The 22,462-nt window shown below is 41.3% G+C and overlaps 1 protein-coding gene across 1 annotated transcript in view; it reads right to left on the minus strand.

Moving 5' to 3' along the window:
• LOC129092609 (adhesion G protein-coupled receptor A3) overlaps positions 1–22,462 on the minus strand; it is a 163,413-nt gene that overhangs the window by 20,237 nt on the left and 120,714 nt on the right. The window contains exons 15-16 of the mRNA XM_054600615.1: positions 12,229–12,356; positions 6,116–6,239 (exon numbers count right to left, since the gene is read on the minus strand). Coding sequence (XP_054456590.1) covers positions 6,116–6,239; positions 12,229–12,356 — 252 coding nt within the window. The remainder of the gene's footprint in view (positions 1–6,115; positions 6,240–12,228; positions 12,357–22,462) is intronic.

A 22,462-nucleotide genomic window follows, 5' to 3' on the forward strand; every position in this document is an offset into this window, starting at 1 on the left:
GCCTTGAGGACAAAACAATCCGATAGTTTGTTCTGGACATGTCTTTATTTTAACAGTGAGTAATTCACTCCATCATTCAGTTATTGATGAGTGTAGCAGACTTTACTGACATAATTTTCTGCAAAGCTTTGTACATCAGTACTTCTAGAGTTCATTATCACCACCAGGCGTACGCCTGTGTGGAGATCATGTGTAGGTCTTGTGTGTGTGCATGGGTGTATCCTTCTGTCTGTCCACGCATACTCGGCTTACAACTCGATGAATCTGCCAACATTATTTATGCTCATTTATAACTGTATACTAAAGGACCTATCATGGTTGAGTTGTCAATTTTTGAAAAAAAAAATGTTATCGACTATTTTATACGGTCATTGACTGCTGACTTCTCCACTGGCGGGTAGGCTCCACAAGTAACGACAACTGCATCTGAAGCAAAAGCCATTTCTGGCAATCGGCTTGGCTAAAAACAAAGCCCTACCTAGTCTCTTGCAGGCCACATTTTGGCCTTTGTTGTGGTTCAAACACTGACATCTATAGAAATGTTTGGTCTTATTTGAACCGGAGCATCTGCAGATTTTCTGCAGATGATCTACTAAAGTTAGGCATGATCCAAGATGAATAAATCCTTTTTTGTTATCTTGGACACCATCTTGACCGTAAGGGTGCCGGGAAGGACAATTGAGTGAGATTCAACTTTTCTTTGTTTTTGGAGCGGAGAGGGCAGAGATCTGCTATGAACAGAGTGCACCTTTTTAGTAAAAAATGCACCTCTTTAATATTTTCTGTTAAGACACCACTGTCAGATGACTTGTTTAAACAATTTAAGTTGAAATTCAAAAGTCCCTCTATGGGCATATTCATTATATTGGCTCCCTACTGTTTGGGATGCATAAGTAACCAGTCTAACGGAAGCATTTCACATGTGGGGAAATGAGCTCAGGAACACTCAAATTGGGCCCAATGGAAGTACAAAGCAAATCAAGGCAGATTCTGTAATGTCTTTTTTTTTTTTTTTTGCCAGCCTTTTCGCCGTCACAACTAATTTCACAGTGGCACACTAATGAGGAAATCCTCTGTAAAGCATCTTTAAGCTGACAGTTGGATGTAACCTCAGATCTAGGTCACATCCTTTGCCAACTTCTTTTAAAAATTAATAGGTTATTTGACGCTGGTCACACTCTCCCTGAACAATCAACTGAGATGTCTAATCCAAATTTGACGGTCCGAGGTAAGGTGAGGTGAGGCGAGGGGAAACGAGGATATACTGTGTGTTGTTCTGCTGCATAATGCGAGCAAACAAGGGTATGTGGCGTGACGGCTGGGGTGTTGCTCAAATCAACGACAAAACGAGCCGCGCTGCAAGAAAAGATAGAAATAGAGATCAGAGACGACTTTGACTTTGAGGCCGTAAAGACATCGGATGCTGCATAGCGGCAGTGGCACGGGGGGGAGGCGGTGCAACACTGAAGAGTGGCATACAGATAGAGAGCAGGAGGATGAGTATGGGATGCAGGTGGAGACGGTGAGGGAGGAGGGGCTGAGGGGCGGAGGGCTGGGTGGGGAGTGCATGCTTGAAGTGCGGCGAGAGCTGCCAAAGCTAGTTTCAGAGCTCCTTGAAGTTCCCTCTGTCGGAGGGAGAGCGTGTACTTATGTGCACCCCTGGGAGGAGGGAAAGGGGGTGCAATGTGTGTGTGTGTGTGTGGGAGGGGGAGGGGAGAATTTATTGGGGAGAGGAACTGCAGCAGGCACCGCGCGTACCAGTGCATTTGAATGTGCGTATGTGTCCGCGTGCCTCGTGCGATCGCGCTGCTCCTCAAGCGGTCCTGTAATTATCCCAAATTGTGTCTGGTGGGGGCCCGCCTCCCTCCCAGCGGAGCAGCAGACAATCTGGCCTCCAGCCCAAATCTGCAGAGAGTTGTCCTGTTAGCAGTGATTGGGTAAAGGAGGAGCAGCGAGAAACATTCAAAGGCCCCGGGATAAAATTTGATAAATGACTGAATGCTAAATAAGTTAAAGAGCAGCGGCAGAAGGGGCCGACTCAGTCACATGGCGGTATCAACAACACCTGCTCTCACACTGCGGGAGGTGTGCCACACGAGTGGACTGTATTTTCTACTAAGGCATACTTTAGGAAGGGTTTGTGGCTGCATTTATAGTTGAAACATAATTTATTAATGTATTATTAAATCATAATAGCTAGCATTTAGACAGAACAACGTTTTGGTTGCCATGTTGTAAAAAATCCCTTTTAAATGGATCTTTCAATCACCTTTTGAAAAAGAGTATGTCGTTCAAATTTACAACTACTATTGATGGATTATTGCATCAAAGAAATCATTTAACAATGACTTACTTAGAATTCTAATTGCAGGTGGTTATGTAACTGAAGAAACGTATCACCCTTTGTTAACGACTTATTCACTTTCTGATTTGACTTCAACCTCAGTTATAAATGTGAGTAAGTTAATAGTTCAATCTACAACTTTACTGTTGTGGTTCACTCTCCAGCTTTCAACCGCAGCAGACTGCTGTTATGAGCAAAACATCTCTTAAAAACTTAACAGCAATTAGCGACTAGCTGTTGAAAGCTTAACCAGGCACCCCGTCTGCAAATTAGCTACATCTAGAAGTCCTACATACATTGCAACGGTTGCACTGTATTCAAAGGTAACAATGCCTCCATGTATGGTCCCTGTCAAATAAAAAATGTAATTTATGAAAAATAATGAACATTTGTCTATAGAGACAGATATTTCCCTCAGGAGCTGGTAGAGACCAAAAACAGAGCTAAAAGAGAGAGACCCGCGTTCATCAGGTGGACACAACAGAACTCTAGATTACCTATGATGTTTCTTTTTGTAACTGCTGGATGTGTGAATAAGCAACAGTTTGTCAACAATTTCGCCACATCAACTTAAAAGGTGACGATTTGTTAAAGTTGTGTTTTGGCTGCCTCCAAAAATGATTGGTGGTTGAGAGACGCAGTGTAATAAAAAACATACAACACATTAATCTGGGTCCCACTTTTAATTATTCAGTTAACTTGTAAATCATTTTAATATTTGTGATGACTCCAGTCAACTATGATTTGGGGAGATGACAGATACAGCCAATCATCACTTAGTTTGTGGGTCGTAATAGTTTGAGGAACAATATCTGTTGGTCGGTGTGTGCTTGATTTAAGTTGGCCAAAACTGTGTCTACATTTCCAAAGAGAGTGGTTGATGTTCAATTAATGTATTCTTTGTCCACTGCATATAACAGGTGCTTTAAACACGATTGGCAGAATTTCTATGGCATCTCAACAGCTCTCAACACGGCGACACCTGAGCCGGCGCCTCACAGCTAACGGTGCTAACAGCGCTAACAGTGCAATCAACGGTCAAAGTGCTGACAGAGCTATCAGTGTCTACCTGAGGGGGAACCGGAGAGTGGGTGGGTGGGTTTCCACGACAACGCCATATTAAAACTACAAGTTGTAAACCTTAAATAAAGTGCAAAGAAATAAATACTTTTATGTCTATAAGTGGGCTAGATGATCATGTATAGTATGTTCATATATACAACTATATATAATATATATACAGCATGCAGGATTTATATTGACAGTAACTGCATGATGATATGTACACGTCTGGAATACATCAGATTATGGGAGCTAAAGACGCTACAGCAGTGACTAAAAATTAATCTTTTTTTCATAAAAAAAAGTGATGTGGGAGACAACTCTGATCTCCAAAGCGTGTGGTGAGGAAATATGACCCTGACTATATTAAATTTGGATTCATAATGGCAGGCAGTGATGAGTGAGGGTAAGCAGAATATTTATTTTGGTCATTACAGCTGACACTTATTTACAGCCCAGCTCATTTATTTCTCCTTTTTTTTATGGTCAGGCCTTAAGTTACAAAGCTGAGTATATAGATTTGTAACATCACTGTAAGCAGAGTAAGGAGTCAAATAGTGACTACATATAGTAAAGTTATTAACGTGATGTAAACGTTGGGGAGCTGGTGAGTGACAGAAGCTGCATTTTCATGACAAACACCAGCCGTTTTGTGTCAGCTACAGCTGTGCAGGGAAACGGCTACAACGCAGCTCTGGCATGAAATACGACGCTCTGCATTTCAGCATGTAGAGGTGGAGTCCTTACACTATGGAATAAGGGGCCACCTAAAGTGTTTCTGACAGCAGGAGAGGCAGCTGAGTCCCCAAACACCGCTGCGGCTCGCGATAAAGGGAGCGAACGAGGCCCATTGACGGAGGCAGTCAGAACTGGAGCGTTAAAAGTGGAAAAGAAGTGTACATCAATCTCTCCGCGGCCACATACAGTAAATGCTCCCCTGCTGAGGTGATCTGACAGTGGAGGATGCTCTGCTCCACGTGATGTTTCATGCTCACAACCTGAACAGGTCCAGCTATCAATCAACTGGAATGGAAATCCACCGGGACCATAAAGCTTTCCAACCATGTGAAAAAGTAGGGGAAAAAAGTAACATATTACTTTGTTATTCACACTTTCTGCCTTTTTGACACTGACTCTAATCTCAACATGGATTTCGACAACCTCAAACATATGTATCATCTCTTATCTGTCACTGCAGAATGATTTCCATCAACAATACACTCAAATAACCGCCCAGGTCAATATAACAAGATATCTAAGTTCCCTTACAATGTTATATACATTTTGTATTTACTTTAAGGTTCATCCTAAAAAATAATGAGGGGCCAGCAAGCAAGAAAGCATTTATCTTTCTTGCCAAATCTTTCTGACATCCCAAATCTCCATGCTCCCCCCCCTCACAAGCCTTGCTCACTCATTCATAACTGCGGGCTGCAGAGATGGAGGCACCACCCATGTGACCACACACTGATTGCAAAGGGTCAGAAAGACCAACTGCAGGGACAAGGTGCCGCATCACAAGATGGGGTTGGCTTCCCTACATCCATCATCTCAGGCAGTAGTAGATGGTACTGTATGTATGATGACCCAGAAAGACTTCAGACAACCACCTTTTTCCCCTCCATTCATATAGTGCTAATCTGCAACCAAATAAAAGACAACCAAAGGACCATGCAGACAAGATAATCTTAAACAAGAGGAGTTAACATCCATTCTAACAGAAGTGCTTAGACACAGCTGTGCTTTGCTAAATGCTATTCTGAGCGGATGCTCACTTTGACACAATGCAAACATGCTGCTATTTCGTAGGTTTATTGTTTACTATCTTCACCATCTATGTTAAGCGTGTTAGCATATTAGCATTTTCTATTTAGCCAGTAAACACAAAGTACAACTGATGCCAATGGGAGTGTCATTAGTTTTTGCAAGTATATAGTCATAAACCAATGTATTGAGAAATATAGTTTTTGACCTGATGATTACTGCACAATAAAGGACATTGGGATACATCCTCTGGAAACTATGAATGTCTGATCAGATTCTAGTAGATGTTAGATATTTAACAGGATAGCTTTGACATGCTGCTTGACCTAGAGGAAAGGTCAGTGGGGTTCATCCTTTGGGGACCATGAAGTTTGTGATAATCAATCCAATAGATGGAAAAAACCACTGTCTCTTTTTTGAGCACCTACAGAGAAAACGTGTCCATGAGTGAGACGACTGTTTAACCTCAAAATGTCCATCAAAATAAAAATGTCTTAACAAATGTGATACTGTCATTTAAAGAAACAGCAGTGTGATTACTGCAAGGTTAAAACTCAATGGCAAAAACATATTTATGTGGAATTTAATGACCAGAAAATGTTTTATATACTGCCACTTTCCAAAATGTCTGGAAACATGATACAACATTTGGGCTATGATGCCCACAGCTAACCCCAGGCAACAAGAGTGGACACAGACAATAGAGAGACAGAGAGTGAATGCATTCATGACCGGAAAGCCTGAATTATAAGGCCTCATTGTGTCAACACTTTACTATAAGACTGACTGGAGCATACATGCTGCTGAAGCATGAAAGACACATAAAGCCGGCCTACTATACGTCCACACACGGCACTCTCTGGTCGCCGACACCTGAATAGACCTTCATAATCAATTTTCAGACAGGCTTTGAGAGTGGGATGAATGAAAAGGGAATGCACTTACTGCTTGACAGATGATGGGGTATTTGATTCGATTGATGCCGCCGGCAAACACAGCAAAGGTCAGAGCCGTGTGGAAACAGAAGTTGAGAAGCATATGCCATCCCTTCCGACTGATGCGGATTGCGCTGCCAAAAGAGACCAAGAATTAGCAGGTAAATACCAGACCCCCACAGTGCTTTTTGTGTTTCATCATTTGTGATTCATTTGTCAAGGTAAAGTGCCCATCAGTCATTTCAAGTGTGATTTGAGCAGGTCTGCATAAATTGCCCTTTTCTTTTACCTTGCTACAGACATATAGATTAACATCCACAGCCTGGGGAAAGCTGCACATGGAGTTTGAGTCGTGCAAACAAGCCATTACATACTCTGCTGCCAATAATGTGCTGAATAATATAATACTTTCTGAATACATTTCAACCTTGGCTCAACTTTGAAATGCAATGATTCACATTTAATATATTCAAGTTGGGTCAACATAACTTATCTAACTCAGACAGATTGTTTTAAGTTTAAGTGAATCATTTGGAGCTGGTGGTTGGTTGTTAAGACATTTTATTTTCACCTTAACCTACTTAAATAACTCTATTTTGTTTATTTTGGGCAACATGAGGTTTTAAGACAGACTAGACAACAGAGAGAGACAGAATGTTTGCGATCAACTCGTAAAGTTGATCACTCGTAAAAAAATAAATAAAGATTTTTAGTTTTTAATTCACCCCCTATGGAAGCCTAATTAAATAAGAAATAACATTTTGGTCAAAAAAAGAAATACAATAGTGAGAAGCAATTTGAGTCAATAGCAAAAGTAAAAATGTAAACTTGAACTATTATTTTTATTAACAGATTTTGTACCAGATTAAGTGCACCAAACCATATTGCTGTTTATGGAGGCTACAAAACAAACATTCAAAGATGATCCATTTAGTGACAGAGAGGCACTGCTTTTAAGATCATTTTGATTGAACGTCAGAGGAAAAAGTGTTAACGGGAATGTTTTTTTAATAAAAAGAAAAGTAAAAAAAAAAGAATCATTTTTAACATCAACGCCTTTTCAAAAGGTCAAACCCTACATGTACCCAGTGATTGACAATGAAGAATAAAAAAAAGGTTAAGAATCAAATGCATTTTTTAAATGTAAATACTAAGGATAATGTGTATTTTAGAATGATGGACCTCGGACACAGGGCTGTTCACAGATCAGTCCATCGTGTTAGTCAGTGTACAACCTTCCTACACGGCTCCTTCACCCACTTACACACATACAGAGCATGCAGCGGTATATGCACACAAATAGGAATCACTCTGCTGGTTTGATGATGAAATAAAAAGAGATTGCTTCCAGTCGGCTGGGCCAATTGAAGTTTTTACAATGCAACACTATGCACTTATATCCACTTTGTGAACTATGGCATTATGGGGGGTTACACAGGGTAGGGCACTTAACCCACATTACCATTTTCCACCAAGCTGTTAGAAAACAGGTCAGAAAACACACCAAAATATTTGTCGTACTGTGTGAATTAACAGACCATCCATTCTTTTTAATGATTTTCCTTGTGTCAGCTCCCTCCTTTCCATCCATACAGCCACAGTCTGTCACCATTTGAAATTATATAACCTTGTGCTGGAAATCTCCGCTCCCCAAAATGGAGGAACGGAGCCCCGTCTGCACGTGAGCCAACTGTAGATGAAGCGGTGGCACGGCAGTGAGCTATGAGGCGTGTCTGAGGCCGGGGCTTTCGCTGCTCCGTGTGTGGGGGGGGGCTAAAGCTGCTGCTGTTGATGCCCCCGCCGCGGTCCAAAAGCTGAACTCCATCCAGCAAGGAGGCCATAAATCAGGCCTGGCCTCCATGGAAGGGGGTTTTCATAGGCTCTGCTCTTGGCTTTCATTGGGTCAAGTACATTAACCTGGCAACCCTCCACTTCCCCAATCTGCCAGAAGGTAAAGGGGGGGGGGCAGATAAAACTGTCCTCCCTGCATCTGCTCTCTCACTGTGCACCCACTGCTGGGCCAACTGTAAGTTACGATAAAGCTGTGGACGGTATAATGTGACACGTTATACAATGGGTAGTTTCGCCCGACCGTTTCATTGGCGGGAGACACGTTCCAAACATGCTGATTAGTCCCATAAAACATAGGTAGCAGGGCTGTTAACTGGAGAAATGGAAGTGGTTTCATGCTAATTATGGTGGAGGAAAGGGAGCATCCTGGCAGCAATAGGGCTGGGCTCTATGGATGAAATCCGTAGTGGTCACATATACGATCATATAGTTTAAACAGACACTTGAGGACTGCAACAAGCTGTAAACACAACAATGACATATAATCTTATATTGTGTTGGAAACTGTTTACTTTACTCTACTGGTCTACTTTACCAGAAAATTGCCATTAATTCAGAGCCATGTACATGCCGACTTGCCAAATGTAAGTCCAATATTTTTTGTTCTGTTTTGGTCCCCACCAACTCATGAGGGAAATATCGGACTCTTTAGTTGCTAAGTGTTCCACTCTGTTTACGAGAAAGCCCCTGTCTGAGGTTTGGTGCTGAACAGGTGGTGTACAGTGTGTTTTTCCACAGAAAACAGCTGCCTGCTGCTGTTGATTAGAGCGGCTTTAAGTACCTTTCTTTTGTTGCTTTAAAATATTAATTTGGAAGGAAAGAAGATCAAACAAGCATGGACATATTGTCATTATGATTCCACTTGAAGCTGATAAATGACTGAATGAATGGAAGTATCGCCCCCATCTCTAAATGACAATATTAACTTTCTTTTCTTTTTTGGTTCTTATGTGCACTTCTTTTATGTAAACATAATCAGGCAACACACTGGTTGATGGGTGCCGTTTTTGCTCCCTTTAATTACAGGCACATGACACTCAATTCAATATAACAATAATGTATGTATGAATAAAACTTTTTTTTGTTATGCAATTTCTCCTACTTATGGGATTAACAAGTAATTCAAGATTTTCTCCATTCAGATTTCTCATCATGCTTTGGCTATAAACAAAAAGTATAGTGTTGCAGTTGGCTACACCTGGGCCAGCATATTTTTTTAGATACACAATCCCAGACGACAATAGAGATGTGTCATATTCCGTTTATTGTTTCACATGTTTAACATCGGCACGCAGCAGCACAGACAGTAACGTCACATCCCTACCTCAACATGTTGTCGGTGTGGAAGTTCTTCCCCGTAAGGATAATTCATTCCCATGCATGCTGCTCAGAGTAATTACAGTTGCGACTTGTCTGCTTACAGCACGCAGTCTCTCTCTAGCTCAGTCCTGTTTATTACAGAGCTAACAGCTAATGTAAGGAGGTTGCATTGGTGTGTTCAAGCTCTGCTCAGTAAAACTGAGTAATGAGCGAAGGTAAATCATAACGCTGTCATAATGTGGTCAAATGTAATCTTGCAAAATGGAGTTCTTGGCGAGAAACGTGAATAAATTGTTTGTTCAAGGAGATGTTCTCACAGAAATATAAAATAGAGAGGCAATTTTGACCTGTTTAAAATGTAATAGGGTTTATACTGACTTTAGATGGTGGTGGAAAAAAAAGTTAAACTGGGGCCTTGCTGTCAACTATAGTTCTTAGAAGGAAAATTGGAATCTGCGAATAAGACGTGGGGGTCAGACAAGAAAATGGCAATCATTGCATCTCTAGACAACATTCAACTGCATTACTTTTTTTTTGGAAGATAAAGGTATCAGTTTGAGAACTGTGAGATGATCTGAAGAAACGTCCTTTTAATATGTACTGTTCGTTGAACATCGATGACCACTGGAAAGACAAACTTCCTCTTATTACATCAGTGTTATAACTCTGGGAACACTCACAAATCGTGCCAATTGGGTTCAAAGGATTTGGGGTTCAAGGAAGAAGTGGGATGATACCCACCATTATGTTCTTTACTAGGCGAATACATCACACATCAGCATTGCACCCCTAATCCCTGATCAGATTCTATCTTGGCTTATCTTGCTGGCAGAGACAGAACCAACATCACATCCTGTATGCATATTCTTCATGCATATGAGCTGAGGTGAGAAAGTGACAGATTCAAACATTATGTCCTTGAACAGCCTCCCTCGCATTCTGTCCCGGTGCTTTGCTGCTCGGATACTGTCAGTCAGCTGGAGTGATACTACATAACCAAAGTGTTGCTAAACAGAGATGTGTTTCAGTGCTGGGGAGTGCCTAGAGGGAGGTGTGGAGGACGAGGAGGTGTTGGACTTTGTTAATGTGAGCGTCGCTTAGAGGAAACCCCTCGAGTGTGACAGACACCATGAAAGCTCCAACCTCATGTCTTAAATATGGGCTTTTTTCTCTCTCTAGTTTGATCTGGAATTAATGCGTTTTTGCTCTGAGAAGCACTTTGTGATGAATGAGTGCATTTACATGCGCACAAGTTTTGTATTTTGGAGTATCCAAGTCACGTTTTACCCACTTTTGAGAAACCTGGATGTGCTAGCATGAGAACAAACATAGAAATCGGGATCCTGTTGCATGTAAACACCTTATTATTGCTATATTCACGTATACAGGGATTAGATAAATATGTTCCATATAAACGTCATATCCCATGTCATAATATGAACAAAAAACATAAGAATGCAATACCAATATGCATGCCAACAAACTCAATCTGCTCTTAAAGTAACATTTATACATTTGGCAAAACTGAAAAAAAGCACCACTACATTATCATACATGTAGGCTAAATAATTTTTTTTTTTTCAGAAAATGTCTGATTTCAATGCTACTTTTGATGGGGTGCAAGTTAGAATGCTAAATCTTATATTAGTAGATCTGTATTCTTGTCCTCATTTGTAAAATGTGCTTCCAAGTATAAAAATATATATGTATAAAATACATGTTACGACAGCGCTTTCATGTCTCTCCAGTATTATGTATCAACCACTATGGTTTAGCATCAATGTTATTCAATGATTCATTTTTAATAGAAAGATTTTTGGGAGTATTAGAGTTTTTTCCTTTACAAATGCAGTGGTGTATTACTACCATTTACTTTAAAAAAAAAAAAGGCCCCAGATCAAAGTTTTTTGGCATTCTTCTTCAAGCAATTTATATTAATATGTCTTTAAACCATATGGATCATAGTTGTGTATTATTATTGTTTTTATTAATACACCAATTCTACTCAAAATATCAGGATATCGGATGGTGTTTGGTAGCTGTTTACATTCGACTTGAATCACAAATCTCAATCTTCTGCCATTTTGAAATTGCTCCTGTCTGTGTTGCAGGTTTTTTTTCTCTCTCCAGTCAATACTGCAGTGCCAGACGACAGTAAGCGATGCTGCTGTTTGGAGCCCCAGACGCTGTCATCTCCGTCTGACTGCAGAAGGACGCACCCTGTCTCTGTCCCAGGTGTCACAGACGGATGCAAACAGCAAGTGCTGCTGCGCGTTCACGCCGTTTCATGAGCGTTTGCGCAGATTCAAAAAACATCAATAAAAGCAGATATATCTGTCTGAGTATCTGACTCAGTTAACTGCGTTATTCTGTAAATATAATACGTTTTGTTTTTAGAAAATGTGACATTTGAGACATTTCCTATGTATCAAAATGGATGGAGAGCTATTAGAATAACAGCGCATTTATGCCACGGACGTGATAAAGTGGCTGATGCTCGACAAGAAAAACAGATGATGAATTGTTTTGCTGAAATAATACGTCAGGTTCCCGCTGCTTTAATAACGGCAGACTGATGCCACAGTGCGAAGACCACAGGAGCCACACGTCACATCCTCTGTCTTGGTCTCCATATGGAATAGTAAAGGTGGCCTAAATGCCCCGTAGAAATCCATTAGGAGCATGCTATGACTGTCTGAAACACACGCACACATCTGCGCATGTGTTTTAGATCCTCTTAGTCAGACAGGCCGCTGTGCTTTATTCCAGCCCTACAGCATCTGACTCACACCCGGGAACTCAAAAATAAACTGCAAACCATGAAGGTGGGAGATTATAGAAGCATCCACACGAGTGTTCGCATGTGGAAATGAAGTTTTGGAGTGTTGTGATTTTTATTTATTTTTTAAATCAAGGTGCATGAGGTTTATAGAGGTGGTGCCTGCATCTTACCTGTGGTGCACTATGTACGTGATGATGGAGGCGAAGAGGCAGAGCAACATGACCGCCGTGCAGGCATACACGACCGGGTGCAGAAACTCCCCAGGGTAAGGGGGGAAAGACAGCACCTTCTTCAGATCCTAAGGTGAGAAAAAGACAGAGGAGAGGGGGGAGGGAGTCATATAAAGTACATTATCATAAAGAATAATCAGTGAGCAACAACTAGGCCGGAGCAGTGACTGCATTACCGACAGCCGAGTAAACTGCAAAACACAAATGGATGTCGGGGAAATGCCTTCAGAGTTAGAACGCTGTCCAAATCAGCATAAAAGAGCAACAACCCTGTCGAGTAGAAGAATATTCTTCCCCCTGCATTTACATTTTGCATTTCAGGCATTTAGCCGACACTCTTGTGCAACAATGGCATAATCTGCCTAGTCGCCAAGATGAAAAGCAAAATAAAAATGGATAGCAGCCAGACAAAAAAAATCAAAACAAAGTAAAGTCGCTTATTGTGTCTCTAAAAGACACATTGTTAAGAGACGCTTATTAAAACCTTATCAACATCAGAGCCCATTTGCTTTGAAATGTATTATTCTTCCAACTCCTGCAGCACGCATTCTGACAGCTACAGCCTAAAACTCTGAAAGTAGAGACACCTTTTTTAATAGTTTTTAATTGATCGCTGTATCTGTGAGCTTTAGGTCTTTTTGTGTTATGAGACAAAAAAGAGCCATTGTAAAATATGTACACCCGTTTGGCATCTCTGCGTGGAGCAGCAGTGATGTCACGATTTAGGCTCCATCATGTTGACGTCGCTAAATAAAGCGCACCTTATCTCCATAACCCCGCCAGCTCAGTGCTAGTGTGTGTCTGCAAGAGTGATCCACACACACACACACACACACACACACACACACACACACACACACACACACACACACACACACACACACACACACACACACACACACACACACACACACACACACACACGCTGTCTGACTCCATCATTGTCTCCGTGAGTAGCCAAGTGGGATGTTCTCTCTCTCTCTCTCTCTCTCTTTCTCTCTGTTTATCCAAAGGCTGATGAGCCTGTCGGGGCCCGTGAGGGGTCGTGACCTTCAGCTGAGCATTTATAAGCACGGTTGTAAAGTAGTGGCCCGAGATTTTTAGAGATGCGATGGCGAACACGTCTATTCTGGAGACTGCTCAGAACCCCCTACACTGTCAATATACCTAGGAAAGCTATACGTCCTCTGGATTGTTTGTGTTTGTAAAGTTTCATGACACTGTTATTATCCTTGACGTCACAACATTTCATAAAGTGACATCAAGTGTCACTACAATGAAATGGCTACTATGGGGTCAATTGCTCATTGGACCCACCAGATCTCAGTGTTCCAGTCATTCTCTATTTGTGCAATTCAAAGAGTGTTTAGGGACCCTAGTATGCAGAAATATTCTATACAACAATTTTAGCATATGCAAAATAACACATTTATAATGCATGCAAAATAACTGCTTGGTTTTTGCCCAAAATTGCATGGGATTAGCACAAAGTGGGCTTGTCTGTAAAGAAGAGATTCCTTGCTAGCTATAGAAACAATTTTCATTGACATATCTTGAGGTGAGAGTTCAAGTGACATTTTTGAATATGATCATTCCAAATGTTCCCTCAACCAAATGTGAAGGGCTTTTATACCCGATCCCGACAAGCTAGCATGACATGGTTGGTACCAATGCATAGCTTCGGCCATTGCTGGGTGCTACAGTATTTAACAAGGTTCTACAACAATGACAGCTGGTGAGGTTGTTTTAAACCAACTCATGGAGTTAACGCTAGCTACTGCAGGCGAAATGGGTGGCTAGAAAGGAAAAGCAAGCTTTTGTCAACTTCTGAAATCAAGGAGTCATTGTTTCAAAAGTGAGTTTTAAGTGATACGTCTGTCAGTGTTGAAAGTAACACAGACAGGATGGCACCAACAGGCCCTGGAGAGGCCACAGCCAGGCAGTTAACCTTGCTCTGAGCCGTCATGGGTCAAATCCTTACTTTGAGATATCAACAAGAGATGGAGAGGAAACTTCCTTTTATTTGAAGCTGAAAAAAAAACCTTGGAAACGCATTAGCAAATGCATCCAGCAGACACAGAGCAACATTAGCATTGATTTGGAGTTGTGTCTGTGTCCACCTGATGAACCCAAGTCCAATATTAGCTCTCCTTCTGATTCTTTAGGTCCTCTTTAGCTACTACTACTAAATGCTCCACTTTATATACCACCTGGTTGTCTGTTGTTTAGTGTTAAACAGGTTGTGAAAAGTGGTGTTGTCAGAGCTGTTAGCTGAAAATAGCTACCTGTATCAGGGCTTAAGAAAAGGGCTGTCAAACCAAAGCCTTAAACTGAAAAATGCTAAAACACCATAGAGCTAGTGTTGGTTGGGTTTCCTCACTGTGCGCAACACCTTCCAGATACATGTAGTCATTTGAGACATTGCTAAAATAAAAAAACCTATTGATTGGAGCAGCTTTACTGCTAACCATAATATCTCTGAAGGACTACTTTGAAAGTGTTGGAAGAAAAAAAGATCATCGATCTTGAAAAATACTGACATGAGTTTGCAGCTTGTATCTTGGCCATAAAAATCAAAAACGACAAGAGGGAGAGATGGAGGAAGACTGTAATTAGACCTGAGCAATAAAATGTACCATCAAGTGGGAGCACAGTAGCACCCAGACGATAAAAAAATTGTCAGAGGGGAGAAAAGGACAGAGAGGGGGGAGGCACCTTTGGGGGGGAAAGCACACAAAAAACCCATTCCAAAATTGTAAACAGCTCCACATAATTTGGTAGCTGCGGATTTACAGGGAATTATTAAGTTTGTATTTGTCCCGGGAGCGATGTCATGGAAGGACAATGAAAGCTGGTGTTAATTACAGCTCAATGAATTGATGTCGAAAAAAAAAAAATCCAGGCCTGGAGCATCAGCAAGAAATCCTGCTGAAATGAAGCCTTTAAGTCAGTAAGCTGATTTATACACTTTAAGAGCAAATGCCACTTCATAGGGGTTTAGATCATGAAAAATAACAGCAACTCAACCAAAGGTCAAAGAGAAATGGTTTCCGAGGGAATCAGTAACTGCATCTGGAAAAACTAAATCGTGCACAGACACATTAAGCGGTTTCGCCGTGATGCTAAAGTGTCACATGGTGAGTGACGGCGGCCGTAGTTAAACGGCTTTAGGTGTGAGGGAGGAAGTCTAACGTTCTCATGGGATACATCATCATCATCACTGGGCTTATAACGTTGGCTGAGAATGTCAGTCTCTCGCCTCCAGAGTCTTTAACCGTTTCTCACCCCAACAAATAAAGCTCACTCAGCCTACAGCTGTGCTGAGCTGCTTTCCTCAAAATCCATAAGACTTCATGCATCTTAGAAGTGGTTACTCACAAAACCATACGTGTGCCCCAGTGCCTTGTTGCTAAAAAGTTTTAAATTGATTTTTCAGTTTCCAAGAAATCAATCCACAGTGCACATAAACTGACAGACTGAAACTTTAAATGCTATTGCCAGTTAATTAACAGAAAAGCAGTTTTTATAAACTGCATTTAAAAACAATGAATTTCTTTGTTTTATCTCTCATTTAATTCTGTTAATTCAGAGCACTCTCTACCATCTTGTCAATGCAGTTTCTAGTTTCTCAGATTTCTGTCAATACATTGCTTTGTGTGACAGTCGTGTCTAGGGATATCAGGAGAAACGAAACTTTGTTCCCAAGTCGAGCTGAGGATCAGCGCTAAAGATTAACAGGGTCCAGGTGTCCCAGGGTACGATAGAACAACAAATCCCTGATGAGTACGAGCTAGTAACCTTAGCTGATAGCTGCTCCTGGCTAAATACTGGAGCCAACAGTTAACATAAGGAGGTCGCATTGACTTACATTATAAAGTATTCAAGTGCCATTCTGTTAAACTAAATATTGGACAAAGGTTAATTATCATAATGTTATCATGATACATTTGCAATAAGCATGCAAACAGCAATAAAGAAAGGTTTGTTGATGTTCATAGGACTTATTGTTTTGTTTTTTACCGTGGTATCGAAATGGCTATCGAGGATCGTGTAACTTCACTGGTATTGGTATCAGCGTCGGAATTTCTGTCATCGTAACATATCTAGTAGTGTCCATTGACACTACATTCAAAAATTAAGCAATGTTATTATGCACTGGCATTTTTGAGTATACTTAATTTAATATATTCTTTTTTTCACTGAGTATGTGCTACATACTTGAACCACATTTTGAGTATATTAAAAGCCTAAAAACTCTGCTAACAGCAGAATTAACTATTCCCAGCAGTCATTACCATCCTAGCTGCAGCTGTCGATGCTGGTGCGGCTAAAGTTGCAGAGGCTTGAAAAGACTGCATACCTGAACGGTGAGAAAGGATACACACACACACTCACAGGGCCTGCTGAGGTCTGGATTTACTGCTAGATATTAACACCTGCGGTGATGAGTCGATCCCTGCTATTTTCATCTAATTGTAAAGAATAGACAGTGGGCTACCAGGAAGCCAGGGACTGGTTAGAACCAGTGTTGGGGGTATAATTGGAATAAAGCAGAGAAGAAAAACGACCTAATCATTAAATGAATGAATGAATGAAGTCTTGTTACATGGCTCAATATTTTTTTTTGCATTACATGCTCACCAAACACCAGAGCTGAAAAAAAAAAAAAAAAAAAAGAAATAGCTAATCAGTCAATCAACAGAAAATTATAATTATTTTACAAACATCTAGAGAAGTCCCCTCAGTAGAGTGCCAATCTCCCTCTCCACAGTCAAGATGGCGGCAAAGATAACAAAAACAGGGATTTATTCATCTCATATGGTACCGCACTTTAGAGGATCATAACAAATCCGGTACGGATAGAATCTGTAGATGCTCCGGAACAAACTATTCAATGGATGTCAGTTTTTGAACCACATAAAAAGCCAAAATATGACCTGCAACAGACTAGGTGAGGTTTGTTTTTAGCCCAGCCGATTGCCCGAAATGCCTTTTGCTACTGAGGCAGTTGTTGATCACTTGCAGCCCCTACCAGCAAGGTAATAGGAGTAAGAAGTCAGCAGTCAATGGCGGTATAAACAGTTTTTTCAATAAATGTCAATCACGTAACCCTGAAAGGTCCTTGAGCCTACAGTCATAAATGATCCCAAAACATTTTGGGCAGATGGCTCAAGTAGTATACAAGATAAGCCGTGGACAGATGGACAGACACACACACACACACACACACACACACACACACACACACACACACACACACACACACACACACACACACACACACACACACACACACGAACACAAGACTGACACGCAGAAGATCTCCCCCCAAGGTTTAGCCTAGCGGAGATTCAAATTCTAAACTTTCCTTTGTTCCAGCTTCTCAATTCAATGTCTTCTAGTAATCTTAATATCTTTGGATTGTGTACAGATGATCGGCCAAAACAAGCAGTTTGAATATGTTAATTTGGAACCTACAAAATGAAGATGGGTGTTTTCTCTTTTTGCTTATAGACCAAATGCTTGAGTTATTATGAAAATGAGTTTAATCTTTTTTTTTTTTAAATAATTATAATCCAGCTGAGCCCTTGGATATTAGACCAATAGGACTGATGTTGCCATTATGAAAACCTGTAGCAGACAAATGTGGGATACACAGAGAGAGAGCTGAAACAATGAATCGACAAAGTCAATCAACAGAAAATAAATCAAATTATTTTATAATAAATTAATGGTTTAATTCACTTTTCAAGCAAAACCCTCCAAACTTATACAGGTTCCAGCTTCTCTCATTTGATTTTTTTTTTTTTTTTTAAATGCTTTTCTCAGTTTTATATCATTGTAGATTTTTTACTCAGTGTTTTGGACTGTTGATCGGGAAAAAAAAGTGAAGATGTCCCCTTGGTGGGCCTATTTTCTTAACTTTTATTCTAAAATCAGGTCATTTAAATATACAATAAAGACATTTTTCCCTTTCTAAAAAAGTAAAAGACACCATCAGTTATGATACTATCAAAATCTAAGTCCATCCAATCACAACAGGCCACTGACGTGATTTGCATGATTTGAGTAAAATACCTGCATGTGCCGCTTGTCTGACTCGTGTAGATAATAAGCTATTTTGACATTGGCATTTCATTTCTGTTTTAGCGAGACTATCTGCTGGAAACCGTCAAAGGTGATGTAAACAGTATTAACTTTTGTAATTAAAAGGCCCATCCAAAATTGAAATCCCTTCACCGTGCATATTGGGAAATTGTGCCATTTCCCACCATTCTTTATTTTTATTTTATAGGCCAAACATTGAATAGAAAAAACACCCAGCGGATTAAGAACCTCAAGAAACATACAAGACAATTTTACGAGACAAACAAACAATTCAGACAGCTTCCAGACAAGCCGAAGGAGGACAGCAGTAGCCTAAAGCTATGAGAAGAAACTAGCTGGCTCAAAGTGAATGAGGAAACCTTCTATAACAACCACTTCAGACGTGCCCTTGTGCAAGGTGCTGAACAGCTGCTTACAGGCCAACAATACAGGAACTTCCATTTTATGGGGCAGCATATACAGCAGTGGAGAATGAAAGCAAAAGAAGGGCAAAGCTGGAAAAGAGCATGCATGCTCAGCAGAACCCTCTCCTGGTCACATAAAGGTTACAAAAAAAAAAAGACCTTACAGCAGAGCAGAGCTGTGGTGGGAGAATAGAGAGAAAAGGGAAGAAGGATGAAGGGAGACTGGTCCTTTTTGAGCCCAAAGAAAAAAATGGTGAGGCGGACGACAGGGTGCCCTGAACAAAGTGTTCATATGGCTCTGAGAAGCAGTGTTTGTGCTCCGGGGTGATGTGGGGTAAACTGCTACAGCAAGAAGAGAGGGATCATAGTTACACTGAACTGTATCCAAATAATTTTCTTTCAAACATGTGCAGACGCTCTTATATTTGTTTCTCTTGAAGGCTGCAACATTTAAGTTCTGCATTGACTCCTGTACATATACGCCGTGTATAGATCTCTCAGTGCTCTGCAACAGACACAGACTGTAAAGTTGCAGTTCCCCTGTCGGCCCGGCTGTCATGAAGACTGATGGGCCGTTGGCGTAGCTCGCGGCGCGCTCCAAACAACTCTCCCCTGTTGTACTCTTCAGATGAGGTTGGTTGCAGCCAGCTTCAAATGTGAGCCCTCCGCTCCATGTTATCCTCGTTATTGCTATCGTATTACATCACAGCACCACTGGCCACTTTATCAATGTGACCACTCTCTCTTTCAGCGCAATTCATTAGCACCCAGGACAGCTTAGTTAGTTTAGCCTATTCTGGATTAGCGCTGGCGTGTTACCTCCTAACATGTCTCCACTGCAGCTGAACAGGCCCCTTGATCCCGTGTTTGTGTTGTAGTTACAACTTTAATCCAGGATCCTCCCATCCTCCCCCCATGCCAAAATCAGATTACTAGAGTCAATTAAACTTCATCCATAATCTCTGCGCACAGGCACAGTGGGTGCAAGGTTATCAGCGCTGCAAAAAGAAATTGGGGCAAATGCGCTGTTGATCTGAGAGGACTTATTTGGTGTCTGAAAAACTGCAAAACCTTCAGGAGCAGAACTCTTGCAAATTTAACGCGTTTTTCTTTTAATTGATGCGGCCGTGGGCCAATCTCTGACATATGTCCTAACAAATGTGCCCCTTCACCCTGTTGTAATCGCATTGGTGTATGCAAGGACGCACGAACATTGTGGGAGAGGGGGGGAGTGAGAGTGAGGGAGCGAGAGGAAAAAACTAAATTAAAATCCTCTAGTGAACAGCCTGCGGGCTCTCAGCTCCCATCCACCACTGTATTTTATCATCCTTGAGTGGCCGTGCGAACGACGCAACAGAACCGGAGTGAGGGTGCAAATCAAACCCACTCTGGCCTCCCGTGCACCGGAGAGAGAGGGACGGGACGGCAGGCTGGGGGGGAATAAACTGTGGACTTTGAACGGTCAGTAAAGCGGCCATGCACCATTGATGCAGGTCCTCTGTGTTTCAGCTGCAACCTTGCGGCCGTCACTCAGCTCGTGGCGTCAAGAGATGGCCGTGCTGGCAATCAGCGCCTCCCCACAGCGGAGGCAAACAAGGCCCACCGTGAAACGAGTAATCAAATCACTAGTGGAATCAAGCGCACATCCATCAAATCAACAAACATTATGAGCCGACGAGGAACCTTGGCATGAAGGATGAAGCCCCTCTAGATGAGTACCGTCGTCGCATGAGGCTCAGACGTATCAGTCGCGGCGTATTTATCTCCTCAAACATCAAGGGGCCATTGTTTCATTAGCATTAATTTCTCTAGAGCCTCAGATTAGAAGGGGTTGTATATATAGCTTCAGGCGATTCCAATTCCTATACAAAAGATAGTGTAATCGCTGTTCTGTGGAGATGTTTAAAGCGTGACTATCAAATAAACGGGCCTTGTGCACTGCTCAACGTTGCAAACAGAGTACAAGCTCATAACTCACTGTAGGCAAACCCCCCCTCCCCCTCTACGACCGGAACAAAGAGACGCAAATTCACACGTCTGCTACGAACGGGGGGAATCAATACGAACAAATGTGAAATCAGGGAGAAGATAGCTTTTTAATATAGGACGGAGACACTGGGATGACTCTAATCTCTTTCTTTCCTCGGCTTGTTATTTATCCAGGGAAGGTTTGCATAACATAATGCCTCCTTTCACACTCATATACAGTAAAAAAAACACATGGCTACTGGGAGATACCCGATCTCACCACAGGCTGACTGGTGTTTACGGCTCCCTGACACACTGACATGTTCCTTGTAGGGCTCGTCTTCAATAGCTTTATCAGATCTGAATCCATTATTAAATTCAGATCCTTTATTTAATACTGTGTCCTGTTTATTAGGTGCACCAAGCAAAAACTAATGTAATTTAATGCAACAGTTCTTTAGTTACTAATTTCTTCATGGTGGAGAGATGTTGCATCATGTGTAAGATCATTTTGGAGGATGTAGTTTGTGCTGCTGTTCAACTGTTTCACGATATCAACTATCTCATTGAAAGAAGAGCAGAGAGCAGCACTGAAGGCTTTTTCTCCATCTAAAAGATGTTTTTTTGCACTTCCCAAGTTTGATTGACAGGTGGTTCATTCGATCACCTATGAAGTATTTTTTTGAAAGTGCCTGCACAGTTTCCAATGACATTTTCTCAGATGGTTCTTTGTAACAAACCATCTGGCATGTCAGGTTGGCACAGCAGAGCTGAATGCTAACGTCAGCATGCTAACCACATCTATGATAGCTCACAATGACAATGCTACATGCTAAGATGGTGTAGTGGTTACAATGATAATAAGATATTTCCCTATAAGCATTAAATACAGCTTAGGCTGATGGGAATGTCATTAGTGCTTCAGGTTTGTGGTCATGAACATTGAACTGTGGACTAATTGAAATTTTTACCTGATGATAGCGCTAGTTGAGAAGTTATGGGATCACCAAAGTTATTATATTTCATCCCATGAGAGCATGGATGTACCAAATTTACTGGCAATCCATTCAATGGCTGTTGATGCATTTCAGTTTGAATTTATTTTATTGCAGCCACACAATGATAGAGCGGCCTTACAGAGTGATGCTCAAGACAAAAGCAACGATTAATTTTAGATACTTCAAATTACTGACAGAATGTATGTAAGTTAGCTACTGCTGATAAAATACAATTCAAAACAACAAAGTGCAGGCTAAAAATGATGAACCTGCTGCCAGTTTGCATGTTGTTCTTTGTAAATAAAATGAGCAAATATTTGATATTTGATCCAAATCCAAAACTGCACTAGCCATCAAAAACCCAACCCTAATTTCGTGTCGAGATTATTCACCCCCAACATTTGACTCAAACCACCAACCTGCCCCTCCAAACATTCCATCTCTCTGAGAGCCCGAATCAATAAAAATAAATCTGAGAGAAGATTGTTTTTTAAAATGTAGAGCAAAGCAGCTGGAACGAGACTAACCTCTTTAACAGGGATTTTGTATTAATGTGACTGTATGAGCGAGCCTGAAACTCTGCCTGCCAACACCATGTCTCCCACCTTCTTTACGTGTGTGTGTGTGCGTGTGTGTGTGTGTGTGCATGTGAGAGAGAGAGAGAGAGAGAGAGCGAGAGAGAGATGGTTGGTAGGT

This window comes from Anoplopoma fimbria, chromosome 6, assembly GCF_027596085.1.
Source record: "Anoplopoma fimbria isolate UVic2021 breed Golden Eagle Sablefish chromosome 6, Afim_UVic_2022, whole genome shotgun sequence".
NCBI classification, from domain to species: Eukaryota; Metazoa; Chordata; class Actinopteri; order Perciformes; family Anoplopomatidae; genus Anoplopoma; species Anoplopoma fimbria.